Source organism: Myotis yumanensis, unplaced genomic scaffold, assembly GCF_028538775.1.
Source record: "Myotis yumanensis isolate MYYU_CA2020_CCGP unplaced genomic scaffold, mMyoYum1.0.hap1 SCAF_4, whole genome shotgun sequence".
Classification (NCBI taxonomy): Eukaryota; Metazoa; Chordata; class Mammalia; order Chiroptera; family Vespertilionidae; genus Myotis; species Myotis yumanensis.
In genome coordinates, this window is record NW_027223755.1 from 111,788,900 (window position 1) to 111,812,786 (window position 23,887).

General features: G+C 42.9%; 2 protein-coding genes across 2 annotated transcripts in view; both read right to left on the reverse strand.

The window, feature by feature from the left end:
* Positions 1-16,795, reverse strand: part of LOC139009403 (phospholipid-transporting ATPase ABCA3-like) — a 383,929-nt gene extending 367,134 nt beyond the window's left edge. Inside the window, exons 1-3 of the mRNA XM_070413702.1 lie at positions 16,736-16,795; positions 11,206-11,458; positions 6,954-7,081 (exon numbers count right to left, since the gene is read on the reverse strand). Coding sequence (XP_070269803.1) covers positions 6,954-7,081; positions 11,206-11,458; positions 16,736-16,795 — 441 coding nt within the window. The remainder of the gene's footprint in view (positions 1-6,953; positions 7,082-11,205; positions 11,459-16,735) is intronic.
* Positions 14,406-15,105, reverse strand: LOC139009404 (tumor protein D54-like). Its single transcript, XM_070413703.1, has one exon. The coding sequence runs from the start codon at positions 15,025-15,027 to the stop codon at positions 14,410-14,412; it is 618 nt and encodes a 205-aa protein (XP_070269804.1). The 5' UTR covers positions 15,028-15,105; the 3' UTR covers positions 14,406-14,409.
* Positions 16,796-23,887: the final 7,092 nt, after the last annotated feature.

Genomic DNA, 23,887 nt, shown 5'->3' on the forward strand with positions numbered 1-23,887 from the left:
AAATGTACAACATCAATTAAAAAAAGACTTAAATAGTTGTAAATATTTTTTTATTTCTCTTGATGAAACTACTGATGTCACATCAAATGCTCGGTTGGCCATTATTGCTAGATATTCTAATGGTCTCACAATGAGAGAAGAGTTGATAAAGTTAGAATCAGTGCCAATAAGTACATCAGGAAACGAAATATGTAAGGTTGTTATAAAAACATTCAGTGACCTAAACATTGATATCTCTAAAATTGTGTCAGTCACGACAGATGGGGCACCAAATATGGTGGGGAAAAATGTGGGATTCCTGAAATTGTTTATGGAAGCTATTAGACATCCACTTGTACCTTTTCATTTCATTATCCATCAGGAGGTGTTGTGTGCCAAATCGGGATTCTCAGAATTGAATGATTTAATGTCAGCTGTAACAAAAATTGTGAATTTTATAGCTTCTCAGCCCCTTCACAAGCGAGAATTTTTCTGCACTTTCACAGAAAGCTGATTCAACCTCCAGTGGACTACTGATGTTCAATAATGTGAGATGGCTGAGTCGAGGTAAAGTACTTGAGTGATTTGTGGAGTGCTTTGAAGAAATTATGGTATTTATTGAGAATAAGGATCTGGCAAACTTTCCTCAGATCAATGATCATAAGTGGGTCAGCAATTTGATGTTTTTTTTACAGATCACTCTGTTCATATGAATGAACTGAACTTAAAATTACAAGGTTTTGGCAAAAGTATTGACGTTATGTTTGGATACATCAAATCATTTGAAAGTAAACTTAAAATTTTCAAGCGAGATATTGAAACTAAAACTTATTAAGTATTTTACTCGGATAAAAAAGTATTTTACTCGGATAAAAAAGTATTTTGAGAAGGCCACTACAACAAGTGTAATGGAGTCCATACTTATGTACCAGAATATAGTAAACTCATTATTTGAACAGTTCAGCGAAAGATTCGACCAATTTAGAAGCCTACAACAGACCATTAAAATAATTAAGTATCCAAATGTAGTTGTTTATAGTACTTTGGAATGAAAGGATTTCCAATTTTTTTCATCAACATATTTTTGTGAGACTGTTCTCAGCATTAAATAATATTAAAACAAACAAAAGAAACCGGCTAACAGATGAAGTTAGTGGCGCCTGCTTGGCCTTGAAGTGCACCAAGTATGAACCTGCAATCGAAGAATTAGCAGACAAACTTCAGCACCAAAAAAGTCACTAATTTCTAGTTTTCATACCATTTGATCATCATTGTTTTTATTATTATTTTTTCCTAAATGTACATTGTTTTTCTGGTTTTGTTCATTTTATACATATTTTTGGTTGATTTGTTAAATGGCATTTAAATATATAAAGTAAATATAAAACATACAAACCTTTTTTTTACTACGGTTGCAAATATAAAAAAAAAATTATGAATATTTCTATATGTGACACGGCACCAGAGTTAAGTGAGGGTTTTTCAAAATTTTGACATGCCGAGCTCAAAAGGTTCGCCATCACTGTCTTAGTCAGACTTGCTCCCTCTGAGCTCCAGCCCTGGGGCTATGGCTTAAAAGGAACCTGGGACACTTGGGGAGAAACTGGATTGTCTGGTATCAGGGCAAGAACTTGGAGACGGCTTTCTCCCAAATAGGGGTACTTGGGGGGTCATTGTTCTAATGCTGGGACCTCCCTGTCGCAGAGCTGTCTGGCAGCCATATCTAAGTCTCCATCAGCCTGACCCACACTGTCCGCCCCACCCTGGTGATTCCCTGCGACCCTGCCCCATCCAATTTGCAGCCCCACCCACTGTTTGCAGAGACTTTTCCATATGAATGGCCTGTCCTGGATCAGTCTTCAGACTTTTCTAAAATCTCTCAGTCAAGTAGTAGTTGGCATCAGTGTGCCCTATACCTATCAATAAGTGGGCCAGACCCGGCACCAGCAGCAGCCTGCCTTGCTTCACAGCTTGGCCTGGCCTGGACACTTCCAAGCCCAATACAAGTAGTAACCATCTGCAAGGGGCTCTGTAGCTCCTGCCAGATGGCTCTAGGTCAGCGGTTTTCAACTTGTGGGTTGCGACCCCTTTGGCGGTCGAACAACCCTTTCACATGGGTCTCCTAAGACCATCCTGCATATCAGATATTTACATTAAGATTCATAACAGTAGCAACATTACAGGTATGAAGTAGCAACAAAAATAATTTTATGGTTGGGTCACAACATGAGGAACTGTAATTAAAGAGCCAGAAGGTTGAGAGCCACTGCTCTAGGTAGTGGCTGACTTTGCACCTCCTGGGAGGCCCAAGAGCCAGTGTACCTGGTGGACACCTTCAGACCAAACCAGATTACATCTCTACACATCCACAAGGGACACACTCAAGAAGCAGACTCAGTGAGCACCAAAGCCCCACTGAAACAAGTCCTGCTCCTTAGGGGTGTCTTCTTAGCAGTGCTTCACTATGGACGCAGCTGGTCCTCACAGCCAATTGACCCAGAGGTCAATTGCTCCCAGTGACACCAACAGCAATCAAGTCTCAACTACAACAAGACTGTGCACAATAGCTCACAAAGGTTTGCACTTAGAGTGTCCACTCAGGTGACTGGGGAGGCTGAGCCACTAGGCTAGTGATGGCGAACCTTTTGAGCATTTTGTGTCAGCATTTTGAAAAACCCTAACTTAACTCTGGTGCCGTGTCACATATAGAAATTTTCTGATATTTGCAACCATACTAAAACAAAGATTTATATTTTTGAAATTTGTTTTATATATTTAAATGCCATTTAACAAAGAAAAATCAACCAAAAAAATGAGTTTGTGTGTCACCTCTGACAGGTGTGTCATAAGTTCGCCATCATTGCACTAGGCCATACAGGACATCTACTACACAAGGCCACTCTACCAATTCCAGGAGTCATAACAGCTCTACCTAATACATAGAAACAAACACAGAAAAGCAGCCAAAATACAGACAAAAAAAGTGTCACAAATGAAAGAACAGGTGAAATCTCCAGAAAAAGAACTAAATGAAATGGAAGCAAGCAAACTATTAGATACAGAGTTCAAAACTGTGGTTAAAAGGATGCTCAAGGATCTTAACAAGAGCTTCAAGGGAATTAATGAGAGCTTCAAGGGACTTAGTGAGACTTGCAAGGATCTTAGGGAGAATTTCAAAGACATGAAGAAGGACCAGTCAGAAATTAAACATACACTAACTGAAATAAAAAATGATTTACAGGGATTTAATAGTAGAGTGGAGGATTCTGAGAATTAAATCAACAATTTGAAATATGAGGAAAAAAATACCCAATCAGAAGAGCAGAATGAAAAAAGAATCCAAAAATATGAAGATAATGTCAGGAGCCTCTGGGACAATTTCGAGCATATCAATTGGTATCAAGCATACCAATATTCACATTATGGGGATGCCAGAAGGAGAAGAGTGATAGCAAGATATTGAAAACCTATTTGAAGAAATAATGACAGAAAACTTCCCCTACCTCAGTGGTTCTCAACCTTCTGGTCCTTTAAATACAGTTCCTCATGTTGTGACCCAACCATAAAATTATTTTCATTGCTACTTCATAACTGTAATGTTGCTACTGTTATGAATCATAATGTAAATATCTGATATGCAGGATGGTCTTAGGAGACCCATGTGAAAGGGTCATTCGACCACCTAAGGTCGCGACCCACAGGTTGAGAACCGCTGCCCTACCTGGTGAAAGAAATAGTCCAGAAAGAGTTACAAGTCCAGGAAGCACAGACAGTTCCAAAAAAGAGGAACCCACAGAGGCTCACACCAAGACACATCATAATTAAAATGCAGAAATTTAAATAGAAAGAGAGAATCTTAAAAGCAGCAAGATAAAGCAATTACTTACCTACAAGGCAGTGCCCAATATGACTATTGATTTTCCAACAGAAACTTTGCAGGCCAGATGGGAGTGGCAAGAAACATTCAAAGTGATGAAAAGCAAGGACCTACAACACAGTGCTCCAACACTGTGCTTTGATAATTCATTTCATTAATGTACTAGAGGCCCGGTGCACAAAATTCCCTCAGCCCAGTCTGCACCCTCTTGCAATCTGGGACCCCTCAGGGGATGTCCACCTGCTGGCTTAGGCCCGGGCCTAAGCCAACAGTTGGAAATCCCTCTTGCAATCTGGGACCCCTCGTTCCTTACTGCCTGCCTGCTCGCTGCTCCTTACCACTTGGCTCGCTGCTCCTTAGTGCTGCCACAGAGGCAGGAGAGACTCCTGCCACCGCCACTGCACTCGCCAGCCGTGAGCCCTATCTTTCTGTGTAGTTGTCTATGGGCCAACTGCTCTCTTCCTACTCATTTAGGGAGAGCAGCATGTGAGGGCAGACCGTGCTATCATGGAACACAGTGGGCTGCCAAGAGCTGAGGGGAGTGGCCGGGCCCATGGAGCATTTATTTACATATATATGTGACAATGTATTAGCCCAATGAGGGGGGGCTGACTGCGAGAGGGCACAGGCTGGGCTGAGGGACCCCCCCCAGTGCACAAATTTTTGTGCACCCTCTAGTCCTATATAATAGAGAGGGAATATGCAAATTGACCATCACTCAACCACAAAGATGGCTGCACCCACAGCTGAGGCCGAGTTCCCAGCAGGGACCTGAGGCTGCGCCTCCTGCCCCCTGTGGGGCTTGACAGAGGACCTGAGGCTGCGCCTCCCACCCGGCATGGCTTAAGGGGGGACCTCAGGCCATGCCTCCCACCCAGCAGGGCTTGACGGGGGACCTCAGGCCATGCCCCCCGCTGGCACCAGGCCAGGGGACCTGAGGCCGTGTCTCTCAACAAGGCGGGGCTTAACAGGGGACCTCAAGGTTCGCCCCCCATCCTGGTGCTGGGCCGGGGGGCCTCAGGCCATGCCCTCCACCCTGGCACCGGGCCAGAGGACCTGAGGCCATGCCCCTCACCCAGGCACCAGGCCAGGGGACCTGTTGCTGCGCCCCCCACCAGGCATGGCTTGACAGGGGACTTCTAGGTGCACCCCCTGCCCTGGTGCTGGGCCAGAGGACCTCAGGTTGCTCCCTGTCCCAGCGCCAGACTGGAGGAACTCAGGCTGTGCCCCCTGCCCTGGTGCCAGGCCAGGGGACCTCAGGCCATGCCCCCGCCCTGTCACCGGGCCAGGGGAACTGAGGCTGTGACCCCCACCCAGCGGGACTTAACTAGGGACCTCAAGGTGTGCCCCCCACCCTGGTTCTGGGCTGGGGGACCTCAGGCCACACCCCTCACCCAGTAGGGCTTGACAGGGAACCCTCAGGCCGCACCCCTTGCCCCAGAGCGAGGCTGGGGGACGGCAGGCCGCTCCCCCGCCCAGTGCGGCTTGATAGGGGATCTCAAGCCATGCCCCCTGCCCCAGCCCGAGCTGGGGGACCTCAGGCCACACCCCCCACCCTGGCGCCAGGCCAGGCGACCTGAGGCTGTGCCCCCCACCTGGTGGGGCTTGACAAGGGTGGGACCGGCCGGGTCTGGATCTAGCCCAATGAGGGGGGGCTGACTGGGTCTGGGGTCACATGATTTTGAGGTACACGTGGGTGGGTGGGAACTTGACTCTGGATCCCATGGTGCACCCCAGACTCTGACAGGAGGAAGATTTTTATATACATTTTACTAATTTTCTTTCATCTCTGATACTTCTATTATAGATTAAAAAAATCTAAATATAATATTATAGAGAAAGGGCAAATAGCAATATTAAAATCTAATTAATTCCCTTTTAATGTGCATGAATTTCGTGCACCAGGCCACTAGTATCTAAATAAAATCGGGGGAGGAGGCCAAGCACCTGAGCAAAAAATTTGAGAAATTTTGGTGTCAGCAATCGAGTTCAAATATTTCGGGACATAGCACAGTCAATCAGTGATAAAAATAAAACTTGAAATTGCACTGAAGATGCTTTAAGCCAATGTATATTGTTGAGCCTAAACCCATATAAGCATATGGATAATTTTGATTCCATAAATGGAAAGAAGTTGGAACAGAAGAATAGTCATGTAAGGATGGGACACACAGAAATAACATGAACTATTCTAGTAGTGGTTTTATTAATCTTGCCTTCAACTGACAAGCATCAGTATTTTAAACACAGAATTTGGTTCCATCTACACTAATAAAAGAGAAACATGCAAATTGGTGTCACTCCACTACACCCACCAGCCAATCAGATGAGTATGCAAATTAACCCAACAAGATGGCGGTTAATTTGCATACACAGGCGCAGAGCAAAGACTGAGGGCTCTGGCCGGAGTAAAGACTGAAGACTAAAGACTGAAGAACTGAAGACTGAAGAGGCTTGGCTTCTCCGCTGCGGCCAGACCAAAGGCCTGGGTCCCGGGTGCTGGAGGAAAACCAGTGCCGGCAGCCAGGGGAAGGAAGATCTATTGCACGAATCTTCGTGCAACAGGCTTCTAGTGTTTATATATTGCAGATTGACCATTTATTTCCATCACCACCACCAATATAATCTCTATAGGATCTTCTTAGGAGATAACAATTTCAAAGCACTCTTTCTCTATCCTTCCCAGTGGCTATGCTATAATCAGATTCTCAATGCCTATAGATGTCTTAATTCTGAATCAGTGTGGCAAAGCCTTCGAGTTTTCCCTAGAGATTTATGAAAGGACTCAAATTCTGTTTTGCTCAAAGAAAGAGGATTTTTTCTCATGACTGGTTGTCTATTAGTGAAGATGCATCTGCTTTATTTATTACACCATTATGCTCCATAGAACTAGAAGCATTGTTTGAGTAGTCAAAGTTTCCCATAAATCTAAGGCACAAGATCTGGGTTCATATTCTTGTTCTATTGTACACTAGCAGTTTCCCCTTGGAAAAATTGGTTTCTTCATTTATAAAATAGAGTTAATTTTGTCAAATTCATTAAAATTTTAGGAACTAGAAGGGCAATTATTAGAAAATTTTAAATAAAATTTCCTCACCTGAAGTGGCAGAGAGTCATTGATGTTTTCGAAGTCATTGTCAAAAACAATGGCAGCCAGCACTTTTTGAGATTTATAGTCATACTTCACATAGTTCTCAAACTCACTTTCTGAATAAAAGCCTTTAACTGTAGAAAGGAAAAGTGTTCACTTAAATAAAAATGTCTGATAATTCCTCATGAGGGGGGAGATACTAGTTTACATGGACAAAATTTTGTCTAAATATTATAAGTTTAAAAACACTGTTTCTCAAATATTGCTATCATAACTACTTAATGGAATTTGGGGGTTCAAAACAATTTTAGGTATTTTATAAAATTCTACTACAATTTTAAATAATAATCATTATAAAGCATATACAGTAGGCAAAAGTAGGTTTAGACTTGTTCATAAGGGAAATGATACAATAATTAATAAATACTATCTAATAAAGAGAGAATATGCTAATTGACCCTCATACCATTGCAAAGATGGAGGCACCCACAGTCAATAAGGAGGGAATATGCTAATTGACTGCCCCACTCTCAAAGATGACGGTGCCCACAGCCACAAGATGGCAGCACCCAGTCCCCTGAGCCCCGCCAGGGTGGCAGGTGCACGGCAAGGCTGGGCCCGCCCTCAGACAGGCCCGGCCTTGCCGCGCACCTGCCCCTGGAGTCCCCCAGGCCCCACAGCCCCCCAGCCGCCCAGGGCTGGCTCAAGGCGCAAGCAAGCCTCGGATGGCAACTGCCCAACAGCCTAGGACCATCCCGAGGTGCAGGGAAGCCTCAGATGGTGGTTGCCCAGCCGCCCAGGGCCACCCGAGGCTCAGGTAACCATGGCCAGCTGAGGCTTGTGCTGCCAGCAGTGGCAGCAGCAGAGGTGTGATGGGGGCATCGCCTTCCCCTGATCACCGGGTTGCCTCCCACCCCTGAGGGCTCCTGGACTGTGAGAGGGGGAAGGCCAGGCTGAGGGACCCCCACTCCAGTGCATGAATTTTCATGCACCAGGCCTCTAGTAATAATATAAGAATAAACTCTGTGTTTCATGTACTCACAACTGTAAACCTAGTTTTGCCCACCCCTGTATATAGGTAAGTCATTATCCATCAGGAAAATGCAAATCACAATCACAATGAGATACCACTTCACATCCATTGAGATGGCTACAATAAAAAAGATAGATGACAAGTGCTGGTGAGGATGTTGAAATATGGTTCCTCCATACACTGCTGACCAGAATGTAAAATGGTACAACTTTAAATTAAGCCTGTCAGTCCCTCAAAAAGTTAAACACAGAGTTACCACATAAGGTACTCATTCTACTCCTAGGTGTATACCCAAAAGAAATGAAAACATATGTCTACATTAAACTAACAGATGTGTAGTCACAGAAGTACATTTATAATAACCCAAAGGTGTAAACAACCTAAATGCCCATCCACTGATGAAGGATATACCGACTGAATACAGTATATTCATACAATGTGATATTTAACAACAAAAAGGAATGAAGTAATGATACATGCTATAACAAGGATAAACTCTGAAAACATTATATGAAGTGAAAGAAGCCAATCACAAAAATTTACATATTGCATTTATATAAAATCAATATGGAAAGGGTGTATATAAACAATTTACATAAAAGGTTTATAAAAGGCAAATGTATTTGGAAAAAAGGTAGATGTTTTCCTAATCCTGCTGAAGATAGGAAATTGTGGTGTCCTGACTGAAGGTTATGAGGCTTATTTTTGACGAAAAAATGCACTAAAACTGATTGTGGTAATGGTTGCACAACTCTGGAAATATGCTAAAAGCCACTGAATTTAAATGAGTGAATGTATGGTATGTGCATTATATCTCAAAAAAGCTATTGGGTTTTTTTTCTCTTTTTTTTTAGGTAAATCAGAAGATGGAGATCACTTAAAACTGTGCTTTAAAAAAAACAACACTATTTATGGATCAATAGCTGTACTGAAATACCAGAGAAAGGAGTCAGTGAAGACAGATCAGCAGAAATTACCTAAATGAAACAAGAGAGAAAAAATTTTGAAAAGAAATTAAATAGAGTCTCTTTTGGGAAATATAAAATGTCTAGCATTTATGTCTTCATAGTCTTAGAAGAGAAAGAAGGCCTTATTGAAAAACAATTTTGAGAAATAATGCCCCAAATTCTCCAGATTTGTTGAAAGAGACAAACTTACAGATTCAAAAGGCTCAGTGAACTCTATACAGAATAAACAAAACGAAATCCATGCTCAGACACATCATAATCTAACTTTTGACAGACAAAGAAAGAAAATGTCTTAAAAGCACCCAGAGAGAAATGACACATTATCTATAGGAAAACAAGGATTCAAAGTATCACAGATATTTTTTCCCTGAGACCAAGGAGATCAGAAGAAAGTGGGAAATATATTTTTAATGCTGAAAGAGATAATTGTCAATCCAGAATTTTATAACAAATGAAAATAACCTCAAGACCATGAAGTTGAAATACATACATCCTCCCATGAAGGAAAACAAAGAGAATTTGTTACTATTAGACCTGCTCTAAGAAATTATTTAAGGAATTTCTTCAGAAAGAAGGAAAATGATATCAAAAGAAAACCTGGAACTTCGAGGATGAAGGAAGAGCCACAGCCATGTTAAATATGTGAGAAATAGTTTTCTTATGTTCTTTAAAATATGTGTGTGAATTATAACACTTCCTGGTAAGATTTTCAACTTACGTAGATTTGAAAACTACAACATAAAGGGAAATACATGAAGGGATCTAAATATATTGGTAATCATTTGACATTATGACAAGTGGTAAACTAGGTAAAGTGTGACAATTAAGTATGTATATTTTAACTCCAAGATCAACCATATATACCAGAAGCATAATTAATCCATTTTTTTCTTTCATGGATGATACATTTGGTGTCATATTTGATAATTTTTCAACTAACTCTAAGTTACAAATATTTTCTCTCCAAATTTTTTATCATTTTACTTTTAGATCTGATTCATTTTGATGCAATTTTTATTTTTTTGTCTATTGATGTCTGTTGGGAGCCATTATAAATCACATATACATCTCCAGTTTACAGCATAATAGGTTTATGGCTCCTCCAAGCCAACTCCCGGTTTGGCCTGGAATTAAAAGATAACATACCCTCACCCTTAGCACAAAGCTGCTACATCTCAGCTGATAAGCTGCTACATCTCCCGCTGATAAGCGCATAGCTGCGACATTCCAAAGCCTGTTACATCCTTAATGATAGGTTACCGCCCATGGACCGCCTTTGCCCACCCCTCTCCTCTAGGACAACATAAATACTACCCTCTGTAAAAATAAAATTGAGGCTTGATCAGAACTTTGTCTTGCCTCCATTTCTTCGAGTCTCCTATCCTCTCATTCCTTTGCAGGATTTGGTGTGGAGTACCCACGATGCGTGCCCTGCAGGTCGGGGCAGATGTCCAATTGTTCAGCACATTTGTTGAAAAATTATCCTTCCACTGAATTCTTTTGCACCATTATAAAAAATATTCTGGACTATTTATATAGGTCTATCACTGGGTTCTTTGTTCTATGTGTCTATTCCTCCAATAGCACAGTGTCTTTATCACTACAATTATATTATAAGTCTTAAAATTGTAATTTTAAAGTGTAATTCCTCCAACTTTATTACTTCTTACACTAGAGGCCCGGTGCATGACATTTGTGCAAGGCGGGGGGGTGGGGGGGGGCGGTGTTCCTCAGCCCAGCCTGCACTCTCCAATCTAGGACCCCTTGAGGGATGTCCGACTGCCTGTTTAAGCCTGATCCCAGGTGAATCAGGCATAAACGGGCAGTCGGACATCCCTCTCACAATCCAGGACTGTGGACTCCCAACCACTCGCCTGCCTGCCTGCCTGCCCCTAACCACTTCTGCCTGCTGGCCTGATCACCCCCTAACCACACCCCTGCCAGCCTGATCAACATCTAACTGCTCCCCTGAAGGCCTGGTTGCCCCCAACTACCCTCCCCTGAATGCCTGGGTCCCCCCTAACTGCACTCCACTGCAGGCCTGGTCCCTCCCAACTGCCCTCCCCTGCTGGCCTCATCACCCCTAACTGCCCTCCCCTGCTGGCCATCTTGTGGTGGCCATCTTTGACCATACGGGGGCATCCATCTTGTGCGAGGGTGTGATGGTCAATTTGCATATTACCTCTTTATTATATAGGTTTGTTTTAGTTCTATAACAAATTAAGGATAAGTTTTACAGAAAACCTTTATTTCTAACCTTTTATACTGATGTTTAAATTCCTCTTCATGCTCTCAATGATCTCTTTTACCACATTAATATTAGAAGGCACGTAAATCAATTCCCACTCTTGAGGATTTTGGAGGAAAGAAGGCAAACCACTGATGTGTAGAGGTTTAAAATATTGAGGTCCAGCAACTTGTATAGTAGCAAATGAACGGAATAGCAAAAGCAACATTGGAAACACCACTGCTGTTAGGACTTCAAATAATAAATTAATGTAATGCCTTCTCTAGAAGAGGAACAAAAGATAGTGTTAATTAAGACTACACATTAAATGCCAATAAATAGTTTTATTATATTCTTCTAATTTAACACTAGAAAATACTAATCTTTCCTGGACTTTCTTTTTTTTTAATATATTTTTTATTGATTAAGATATTACATATGTGTCCTTATACCCACGTTACCCCCTACCACCCCCCCCTAGTCCTTTGGTTGATCTTTCCCCCTTACCCCCACCCTCCCCTACCTTCCCTCCAAGGCCCAACAGTCCAATCAATGCCTCTCCATCTCTGGATCAGTCCCTGTTCATCAGTTTATGATGTTCATTATATTCCACAAATGAGTGAGATCATGTGGTATTTATCCTTCTCTGACTGGCTTATTTCACTTAGCATAATGCTCTCTAGTTCCATCCATGCTGTGGCAAATGTTAAGAGTTCCTTTTTCTTCTTCCTCTTCTTAAAGAATACCTCTCAGCATTTCATATAATGCTGGTTTGGTGGTGATGAACTCCTTTAGCTTTTCCTTATCTGTGAAGCTCTTTATCTGACCTTCAATTCTGAATGATAGCTTTGCTGGATAAAGTAATCTTGGTTGTAGGTTCTTGCTATTCATCACTTGAATATTTCTTGCCACTCTCTTCTGGCCTGCATGGTTTCTGTTGAGAAATCAGCTGACAGTCGTATGGGTACTCCCTTGTAGGTAACTGACTTTTTTTCTCTTGCTGCTTTTAAAATTCTCTCTTTGTCTTTTGCTCTTGGCATTTTAATTATGATGTGTCTTGGTGTGGTCCTCTTTGGATTCCTTTTGTTTGGGGTTCTCTGCGCTTCCTGGACTTGGAAGTCTATTTCTTTCACCAGGTAGGGGAAGTTTTCTGTCATTATTTCTTCAAATAGGTTTCCAATATCTTGCCCTCTCTCTTCTTCTGGTACCCCTATAATTCGGATGTTGGTACGCTTGAAGTTGTCCCAGAGGCTCCTTACACTATCTTCCTATTTTTGGATTCTTTTTTCATTTTGCTTTTCCAGTTGGGTGTTTTTTGCTTCTTCATATTTCAAATCTTTGACTTGATTCTTGTGATCCTCTGGTCTGCTGTTGGGAGTCTGTATAATATTCTTTATTTCAGTCAGTGTATGCTTAATTTCTAGTTGGTCCTTTATTACAACATCGAGGGTCTCACTAGATTTCTTGAGGATCTCACTACATTTATCAGCAGTTTCCATAAAATTCTTTTTTTTTTTTTTTAAAGTTCATTTCCCCCTGAAGGAATGCTTTATTGGCAAATTACCCGTTATTTACTTTATGGAAAAGACAAATCAGTTGTAGCCCTGCCTCCTGCCTCCTACCAGGAGTCTGAGATTCTGATGAAGAAAGAACACTAGGTGGACCACAGTCCCCCAGTGTCTGAGGTGACCAGCAGACACTCAGGTCCCAGAGCACAGTCTACCAAAACGGTCACTGAGCTGCTGGCTTCTCCCCAGGGGGTGCACCCATCACATGCAGGCAGGCCAGGCCTGGGCCACTAAGAACCAGGAAGGCACAAGCTGCCCCTCCAGACACACCTGACACCTGGGGCCCTGGGTGAGGCTGCTGGGGTGTGGCAGCTTCAAAATGGGAAAGTTAGCTGGTAGCTTCTGAGAAAAGGCAACAGCAGAGCCCTGGCCAGTTTGGCCCAGTGGATAGAGCGTCGGCCTGTGGACTGAGGAGTCCCGGGTTCAATTCCGGTCAGGGGCATGTACGTTGGTTGTGGGCGCATCCCCAGTGGGGGGTGTGCAGGGGGCAGCTGATCGATGCTTCTCTCTCATCGATGTTTCTAATTCTCTATCCCTCTCCCTTCCTCTCTGTAAAAAATCAGTAAAATATATTTTTAAAAAATTTTAAAAAATAAAAGGCAACAGCAGAGATCCAGCTGACCCACCCCGCCCAGCCCTGCCCTGCAGGGTCCATGCACTTCTCGAGTGTCCTGGCCACGTGAACAGCAAACACAGTTGGAGCCACTGACAGTGACATGCCAGCTGCGCCTGGTCAGGCCTGGCCCATGAGGGCAGTGTGGCAGCACTCCTATCCCCACCCCCTGAGGCCCAGGAGCCTGCTGGCCAGCAGGAGCTGCCAGAGTTGTTGAGGAGAGAAGAGCGAGTTCCATCACTGGGAGTATGCTGCTGAAACGAAACACACCTCTGGCACAGGCATCCGGCCCCTCGGGTAGATGCAGAATTCTGTGCAGTGTCAGAACCCACTAAAGAACTCTCACTAGTATATATTAAAACATTATAAACAAATAAGCATAAGGTGATATAAGGCTTGTATTTTAGCTCGAGTCCTAACAAATAATCTTGTAACGATGAGGCTAAAGCTGTTTTGCTTAATATTAAATTTTGAAAAATCCACTGCATTTAAAAAATAAAGAATTTGCTTTTGCTAAAGCTAGATCATTAGTGTAAGAATGAGGCAGCTGATAGTTTCTTTTTGGAGGATCTAGGAAATGGACAGTTTTCTTGGTTAGCATTTTGAAATAAAAACTGCGGGTCAGATGGGGCTTCTGGAAGACGCTCCCTTCCATGGCACAGGGAAGGAGGAGTTTAGAAATACCACTTACTTTACACCTGTCTCTTCCCATGGTTTCAACATTCTGATGAACAAGATTGCCAAAGGGAATGTGGCTCTGTCCCCCCACCCCGTCCACTTCCTGGCCCCAGGAAGGATGGCACAGTGATTGTTGCATCTACGACTTTAGTGTGAAGCATCTGTACACAAGACTGTTCTCTAAGTCATGCGTGTGCAGGGGCCACGTCTACATGTGATGGCATGACTGTCCTCAAAGCCGCTCCACGTCCTCCCGCAGCTGCTGGTGCTCCCTTGCGCAGTGGCTGTCGTGGCGAGGAGGGCGTGCCTGCACTGGCTCCGCGGCCGGCAAAGCTGCTTCAGGCTTAGAAAGGCGCGTGATTGGGCAGGGGCTTGTCACCACTCAGTCGGGGAGGGAAAGCTGTCACTGCCATTCTCTCTGCCACCCACCACCTTAGACTTTATGGTCCCAACTCGGTCTTCAAGCGACTTGAAGGTGGCAGAATTCCTCATGGCGGGCATACTTATTGAGTGGCGGATGGAGTAGCTACTCATGTCCCCGAGCTTCCTGCTGATGGCAGAGCCCACAGTGGACAGGGCAGCTGAAGTCTTCTGTCCCGCCGGAGAGAGAGTCTCCTGAGTCCTCTTGTAGAGGTCCGACTGGGTCATTCTCTCATTCCACTCTCCAAGTTTCTCAGAAGTTTTCACATAGGCGCTCGAGACCTGCACGTCACGCCAGCTCCTGGACAGGCTCTGCCTCAGGCCCTCCGAAGCAGAGGGGCCCAGCCTCCTCCTCAGCTCTCCGCAGCGCCTCTCCTTGGCCGCCAGGACCTGGCGCAGGGTGACAATTTCCTCTTCTACCTTCATGAGCTCGGCCCTCAACTCCTCCTCCTCAGCTTCCGTCAGACCCTCAACAGCAGGAGTCTGGGCAGCCACTGCCGTGTCAACAGGGACATCCGTCATGGAGTCGGACAACAGACCTTTGTTAGGAGAATTCAGGTTGATATCGAACATGCCAGCACAGAGAATAAGCTTGGGGCTGGAGCCACAGGGGGTGGGGGTCCTTCACCCTAGGCGAGCCCCAGCTCTCTAAGCCTGCATAACCCTCTGCAGATGGGAGCAATGCAAGCACCAATCTCAAAGGGCTACTCTTGGCCAGCAGAGTCCATGCTCAGACGGCGGCCCAGCCACAGCTGGAGTCACAGCGGGGATCTCGGATGTAGGAGCCGAGCGGGCCGCACTGGGAGTCGCTCGCCGCGCACACATCAGCCCCATAAAATTCTTGAAAAATATTAGAACTGTGGTTTTGAACTCTATATCCAGTCATTTGCTGTCCTCCATTTCCATCATTTGTGACCTGTTTCTTTGTCTTCACATTTTGTTTGCTTCCCTGTGTTGATAGAGTGGCTTTGTGTGCTAAGTGTCCTACAGGGCCCAGTGGCTCAGCCTCCCCAGTTACCTGAGGTGGACACTCTTGGTGCACCCCCTTGTGGGCTTTGTGCACAGTCTTGTTGTAGTTATGCCTTGATTGTTTTAGGTGTCACTGGGAGGAATTGACCTCCAGGCCAATTGGCAGTGAGAATCAGCTGTGTCTGCAGTGGGAGAACTTCTGTGCTGAAGACGCCCTTCTGGGGCAAGACTTGCTTCAGTGGGGCTTTGGTGCTCACTGAGTCTGCCCCCTGAGTGTGTTCCTTATGAATCTGAGGAGTTGTAATCTGGATGGTCCCACTCTGACCACTGGGTACACTGGCTCTTGGATCTAAGGACGTGCTAATTAAGCCTCTTCCTGAGGTTACCCAGCAGGAGCTATGAAGAGATATGCAGATTCCCCTTCCTTTTTTAGGGGTTTGGGGGTGCCCAGATGAGGCCCAGCTGTGAAGCAATGCAAGCTGCTGTGGGGCCTTGGGCCTTCTCTTGGAAGTTCTGGGTCTCTCTGGCCTAGCTGCAATTTGTTAGGTAATTTTCAAGTTGCAAAGGACCCGGGCATTCATATGCAAAAGGCTTTGCAGCAGCCTGGATGGGGCGGGGTCTCGGAATCAACAGGGCGGAGCAAGCAGCTATGGCTGATTCTCAGCCCTGCCCTAAGGGGCCGCATGTCTCAGTGTCCCGGTAATTGCTGCCAGCACCTCTGAGGGAAAGCCGCCCTCAAGTTCCGAGTTCTGCCTGCTGCCAGACCATCCAGTTTCTCCCCGTATGAGCCCTGGGACCCAAGAGATTTCCAGGAACCGGAGTTCAGAGCAGTTGGGAGCTTGTGACTCCCTCCTGATTCAAAAAGACAGCCGTGTCCTCAGGTGCCAGCCCCTTTCCTGCACGTGCGCCGGAGCCTCTGTACCTCTGCACTTTACTTTCGTAGCTCCTCTGAGTCTGTGTGCTCTTCTCTTTCCTTCTAGTTGTAGAATTTCCACTCAGCCAGCCTTCCTGTGGTTCTGGATGATGACCGTTCTGTCTTTTAGTTGTATTTTTGAAGTTGTTGTCGGAGGCAGCAATTTCCGGGTGTTTACCTATGTCGCCATCTTGGTTTCCTTCTCCTGCACTTCCTTGTACCACCCCCTCCCCTCTCCACTACCAACCTTCTTATAGATCAGACTATACTATTGATTAATATAGTTTTATAGGTTTGGAAGAGCTACCTACAGCTATTAAATTGATTTTTAAAACACACATATCCTGAATTGCAACAGGCAGGCATTTATAGATATTTTCCTTGAATGCTTTTACCTACCTTTATGGTAAAATTTTTCCAGAGAAGCACGGAAAATTGATTGAATGTCAAGAAATCCATTCTTCTACAAAGAGTGTATATTCAACTCCAATTATGGAGAAAAGGTTTTTTTTTAATGTTAAGTTACCTAATGATGTGAAGATCAAGCAAATAACAGCATTACTCCTTTCTCCTAATTTTCTCCTTATTAAGACTTAAAGATTGGTACAAGAATAATTATGTATTTGAGATAAAGAAAATGATATTGTTTATATTTTTCTATCTATTAATTTACTTAATATCTAATGAAATTCCAATATGTTTAAAACACAAGAAAGTAAAGAAATAACAGTAAGAAGTGGTTCTATTTCTCCAGAACCTGATGTTTCCTATCCTAGTTTCTAGGACCAGGTAGATCCACAGGTGAATTCTACCAAACATCTAAATAAGAGTTAATACCAATCCTCTTCAAAGTTTTCCAAAACAATTATAGAGTAAGGAACACTTCCAACCTCATTTTAGGAGGCCACCATTATCTTGATGCCAAATCCAGATAAGGACCCTACAAGAAAAAGAAACAATGGGCCAATATCTCTGATAAACACAGATGAAAAATCCTTAATGTATTCAAATTGAAGTCAACAGTACATTAAAATCACACATCATGATCAAATGAAATTTATCTCTGGGATGCAAGGATGGTTCAGCATATGAAAATCATTAAATGTAATATAACACATAACAGAATGAAGGTTTAAAATCATCTAATCATCTCAATAGATGCAAAAAAGCATTTGACAAAATTCACTCTTTCAGAATAAAAACATTCAACAAATTATATATTCAAAAATAATTACTCAGCAAAATAAAAGTCATATATGAGAAGCTCACAGCTGACATCATACTCAAAAGTGAAAAACTGAGAGCTTTTTCCTGGTAGATCTAAAGCAAGGCAAGGATGCCCACTCTTGTCACTTCTATTGAACATAATACTAGCAGTCCTGATAAGAACAATATGCAAGATTATCAAATACATCCAAATAAATAACTAAAATTGTCTCTGTTCCCAGGTGGCATAATCATATATACAGAAAACCCTAAAGGCTCCACACAAAAAAACACAGTATTAGAACTAATAAAACTAAAAGAACTAATTAAATGAATTCAGCAGTTATAGGACACAAAATCAACATAGAAAAATAAGTTGAGCCCTAACCGGTTTGGCTCAGTGGATACAGCGTTGGCCTGCAGACTGAAGGGTCCCAGGTTCGATTCCGGTCAAGGGCATGTACCTTGGTTGCGGGCACAGCCCCAGTAGGGGGTGTGCAGGAGGCAGCTGATCGATGTTTCTCTCTCATCGATGTTTCTAACTCTCTATCCCTCTCCCTTCCTCTTTGTAAAAAAATCAATGAAATATATTTTTTTAAAAAAAAAGAAAAATAAGTTGAGATTCTAGAGACTAATAACATACCTGAAAATGGAATTAAGAAAACAATCCCATTTCCACTAGCATCAAAAACAAACAAAAAAATATTTAGAAATACACTTAACCAAAGAGGTAAAAATTTTGTACATTGAAAACTATAAAACTGATGACAGAAATTAGAGCTGACACCAGTAAGTGGAAAGATGTCCTGTGTTAATGTATTGGAAGATTTGTAACTGTTAAACTGTCCATATTATCTAAAGGGATCTACAAATGGAGAGAAAGGAGGAGAAGGGAGCAGGAGAAACAAGGGATTAAGCCACAGAGTGGAAAGTCATCAGTCTAGGAACACTACAGACCCCTGGTGCTATCTGTAGCTTCTCTCCACTAGGGCCTGTTTGTCCCTCCAGGAAGTCTCACTGGACAGAACCAAAGCTGACTCCACATTCATTCTTGGTTATGTAGCCCTGCCCTTGGGAAACACTCAGCCATTTTTCCCATTGACCAAACCTGGGAGTATAGGCTGCCCCATACCGCCATTTACTTTTTGCTGTATTCATTCACCCATTAAGTTTAACGTGAGAGTCAGACACCAGCGCTTGTGTTCTCTGCAGTCCTGTTGAAATCCTGATCACTAGCTTGAGATGAATGGCAAGTGTCCTCCCACCCTTCCAAACCCAGGGAACCCAAACGTTGCATAGCACAGTTCTCTTCAGGGAAAACCCCTTTCCCAAGCCCTCTGAGTCCAGGTGTTTTTATGCCCTCCATACAAATGAAAAGTCTAAGAGAAGTTTCACCAATTCTTGGCACCAACTCTGATGTTTCTAAGTGTAAATAGAAGATTGAAACATGTTGACTTTATGCTTTGGCTCTGATGTTCCCTCGGAAGCCCTATGGCTCCTATTTGTAGTCTTTCACTAGGGCCACCCATTAATCACATTTATGTCTGAATCCCAATAGTGCAATGGTTCTAGTCTTTTTTTTCCCTCAGGACACTCTTCAATCCCAATGATAATAAGTGAATACAAACGTTAAGGGGAGGAAGGCTATTTCTGTTCTATTTTGCAGAAGGCTCTGAGGTTCGGTGCCTGACTCACCAAGCCTCCTGTTATAATTAAGAAATGTCCGAAGGGCTCTTCTTTTTTCACTCTTGGAGGAGGGAAGGACGGAATGCTAAAGTGGAGGCATATTAGGATGTTTTGCTCCAATTGGTTTTTAAAATTTGTTTCTAAGTGTGGTATCATGAACCTCACATGTTAGGATCTAACAGATTTGGAAAATATTTTGAGAAATACCATAAATATATGTAAGATTAGAGCAAGTTAAAAAGTGATTTCCACCTCACTTTCACTCTTCTTGTCATTCTACCCAGAAAATACAAGGTGTCCCCAAAAAATGTATATGCACTTAACAGCTGATTCTACTACATTTTGAAAATGGAATGTATTTTAATAAACACTGCCTTTACTTGTAAATTTTTTAAAAAATAAAGGGATCTACAAATGAAATACAATCCCTATCAAAATTCAAACGATTTTAAAGCCAAAATAGAAAACAACCCTAAAGTACACATAGAGCAGCGGTTCTCAACCTGTGGGTCGCGACCCCTTTGGCGGTCGAACAACCCTTTCACATGGGTCGCCTAAGACCATCCTGCATATCAGATATTTACATTATGATTCATAACACTAGCAACATTACAGTTATGAAGTAGCAACGAAAATAATTTTATGGTTGGGTCACAACATGAGGAACTGTATTTAAAGGGCCAGAAGGTTAAGAACCACTGACATAGAGACTTAATAGCAAAAGCAATCTTGAGGGTGGGGAGGGGGGAAAGCTGAAGGCATCACACTTCCTGATTTCAAAATATATTAAAAAGCTACAGTAATTGTAATAGGATGGTACTGGAAGAAAAACAAAGATATAGACCAGTGATGGCGAGCCTATGACACGCGTGTCAGAGGTGACACGCGAACTCATTTTTTTGGTTGATTTTTCTTTGTTAAATGGCATTTAAATATATAAAATAAATATCAAAAATATAAGTCTCTGTTTTACTATGGTTGCAAATATCAAAAAATTTCTATATGTGACACGGCATCAGAGTTAAGTTAGGGTTTTTCAAAATGCTGACATGCCGACCTCAAAAGGTTTGCCATCACTGATATAGACCTATGGAGCAGAAAAATACCAGAAAAAATAGAGAAGATCCAAACACAACATAATTAACAAGTAATACACACACACACACACACACACACACACACACACACACTACAGGCCTGGTGCATGAATTCGTGCATGGGTGGGGTCCAACCAGCCCATCCCAATGGGGACTGACTGGGGCCGGGTCAGTGGGGAGGAGGCAAGGGGACGTGGGAGGTTGTGGGGGAAATTGGGGCCCCAATTAGGGGCAGTTGGTCCCCACAGTGCATGTCATAGTGACTGGTCATTCCTGTTGTTTCAGTTGTTCCGGTCGCTTGGCTTCTATATATATAAATATATTTTTCTACACAAAAATTCATATTGTTGATCAAACTCACATGAAATATTTGTGAAAACTGCTCATAGTCTTTCCATAAAAACAATAGGCAAATAAATGAATTCAGTAAAGTGGCAGGATACAAAATAAATAGCCAGAAGTCAGATGATTTTTATACACCAATAATAAACTATCAAAAAGGGAAACTAAGAAAATCATCCCAATTATAATTGCATCAAAAAAGATACCTAGAAATAAATTTAAACAAGGATGTAAAAGACCTGTACTCATAAAATTATGTGACACTGAAAAAAGAAATTGATGAAGATACAAATAAGTGGAAGCATATACCATGTTCGTGCATAGGAATATACTAGTATAACATCACGAAATTTCCATAATAGCCAAAGCAATATATAGATTCAATACAATTACTATCATGATACCAATGGGATATCGCACAGAAATAGAACAAATATTCCAAAAATTTATATGGAACCACAGAGCAGCCTGAATACATAGCAGTCTTAAGAAAGAAGAACAAAGTTGGAGGAATAATGCTACCTGATATCAAACTATACTATAAGGCCATAGTAATGAAAACAGCATATTATTCTAATTAAAACAAACATGCTGATCAATGGAACAGAATAGAAAGCAGAAAAATAAACCCAACCTCAATAAAGTCATGGTCAATTAATAGTTGACAAAGGAGGCAAGAATATACAATGTGGTAAAGACAGTCTGTTCATTTCATGATGTTGGGAAAATTGAAGAGATATGTACAAAATAAATGAAACTAGACCATGTACTTATACCATGTACTAAAATAAACTCAAAATAGATTAAAGACTTAAATGTAAGACTTAATACCATAAAAAGCATAGGACAGTGGTTCTCAACCTTCTGGCCCTTTAAATACAGTTCCTCATGTTGTGACCCAACCATAAAATTATTTTCGTTGCTACTTCATAACTGTAATGTTGCTACTGTTATGAATCGTAATGTAAATATCTGATATGCAGGATGGTCTTAGGAGACCCATGTGAAAGGGTCATTCGACCACCAAAGGTCGCGACCCACAGGTTGAGAACCGCTGCCCTACCTGGTGAAAGAAATAGTCCAGAAAGAGTTACAAGTCCAGGAAGCACAGACAGTTCCAAAAAAGAGGAACCCACAGAGGCTCACACCAAGACACATCATAATTAAAATGCAGAAATTTAAATAGAAAGAGAGAATCTTAAAAGCAGCAAGAGTAAAGCAATTACTTACCTACAAGGGAGTGCCCAATATGACTATTGATTTTCCAACAGAAACCGCCAAAGGGGTCGCGACCCACAGGTTGAGAACCGCTGGCATAGAAGAAAACATAGGCAGTAAAATTTTGGATATTTCTCATAGCAATATTTTTTGATATATCTCCTCAGTCAAGAGAAACAAAAATAAATAAATATAAACAAATGGGACTACATCAAACTAAAACATTTTTGCACATCAACAAAATGAAATGACAATCCACTGAATGGAAGAACATATTTGCCAATGATACATCCAATAAAGGGTTAATATCCAAAATTTATAAAGAATTTACAAAACTCAACACCAAAAAATCAATCGAATTAAAAAATGGCAAAGGCCCTGAATAGACACTTCTTCAAAGAGCACATATAGATGCTCAATGACATGTGAAAAGATGCTCAGTGTCACTGATCATTAGAGAGATGCAAATTGAAATCACAATGAGATATCACCTCATGCTTATAAGAATGGCTATCATCAATAAATCTTCAAAAAACAAGTGCTGGCAAGGATGTGGAGAAAAGGGAACCCTCGTACACTACTGGTGGGAATGCAGACTGGTACAGCCACTGTGGAAAGCAGTATGGAGTTTCCTCAAATAAATTAAAAATAGATCTGCCTTATGTCCCAGTGATTTCACTTCTGGGAAAATATCCAAAGAAACATGAAACACTAATTCAAAAGAATATTTGCATTCCAATCTACATTGCAGCATTATTTATAATAGCCAAGATTTGGAAGCAGCCCAAGTGCCTATGAGTAGATGAGTAGATAAAAACTGTGATACCCTCTTGAGGAATTCCAACATGGTGGAGAACAGGACCGGGGTGAGGGTGAGAGTGCGAGTGGGTGAGCGTGTGCGAGAGAGCATGTGTGCATGTGAGAGTGGGTGGGCGTCTGTCTGTAGGTGCGGAGACTAGGGCCCGGCTGTTCAGGTGCTCCTGAAGGGGCAGCTGCTGGCCACAGCAGCTTAGGATTAGAGAGCATGCCATTTTGGAATATCCACAGGATCCTTCTTGGGAGGAGGCTGTGGGGAACTGCCAAGACCCAGCACCCTGAGGCTGCAGACTGACACAACTGGCCCAGCCATCACACTCTGGTGCCCTGGCCAGGAGCCACACCCTGGTGGAACTGACCAGACATCCCAGAAAGACAGGCCCTGCAGTCATGACTCTGCGTGCCTGGCCCCCAGCCCCAAGCTGTGGCCTGGGACGTCCAGACATGTGGATCCACATCACAACCCTGAGTGCTCGGCCCCACTGCCATGAACCGAAGCCCCCACATGCACCTACCTGCTGCTGTGACCCAGTGCTTGACCCAGAAGTCTGGATGACCAGCCCTGCAGCCATGACCGGGTGCACCCAGAAGACTGCACCAGTGCCACGATTTGGCACTGCTGTCTCAGTGCTCCTGGATTCCCGAACTAGCCGCTTTAACCTGGCTTCCTGAACTGCTCAGACAGTGAATCACATTGGCCTGCATCAGAGAATCTCCCGGGAGGCCTGGGAGCAACACAACAAGGGGCCAGAGTCAACAACATCAGAGGAAAATCCAGCCAGCTCCACAAACAGCAGATCCAAGTACTTGTATAACAGTTGGCAAGATGTGGTCAGGGTTGAGACTTACTGTCAGCAAACCTGAGGAGAGACCCCACCATCAAATGGGTCATCAGCCATCAAGACCCAAGTACAACAGAAGAGCCCAAATAACCCATATAAGGGACATTACTAGATCATCCAACTCAGGAGATCAATAAGGCTCCACCATTAGGTCCCACAAGATACTGTCTACATAAGGCCATGCCACGAGACTCAGAGGCATAGTAGTTCTAATACATAGAAACAAACACAAAGATATAGCTAAAATGGGGAGACAAAGAACCAACCCCCAAATGAAAGAAAAGGAGAAATCACTGGGAAAGGATCTTAATGAAATGGAGGCAAGCAATTTATGAGTTATAGAG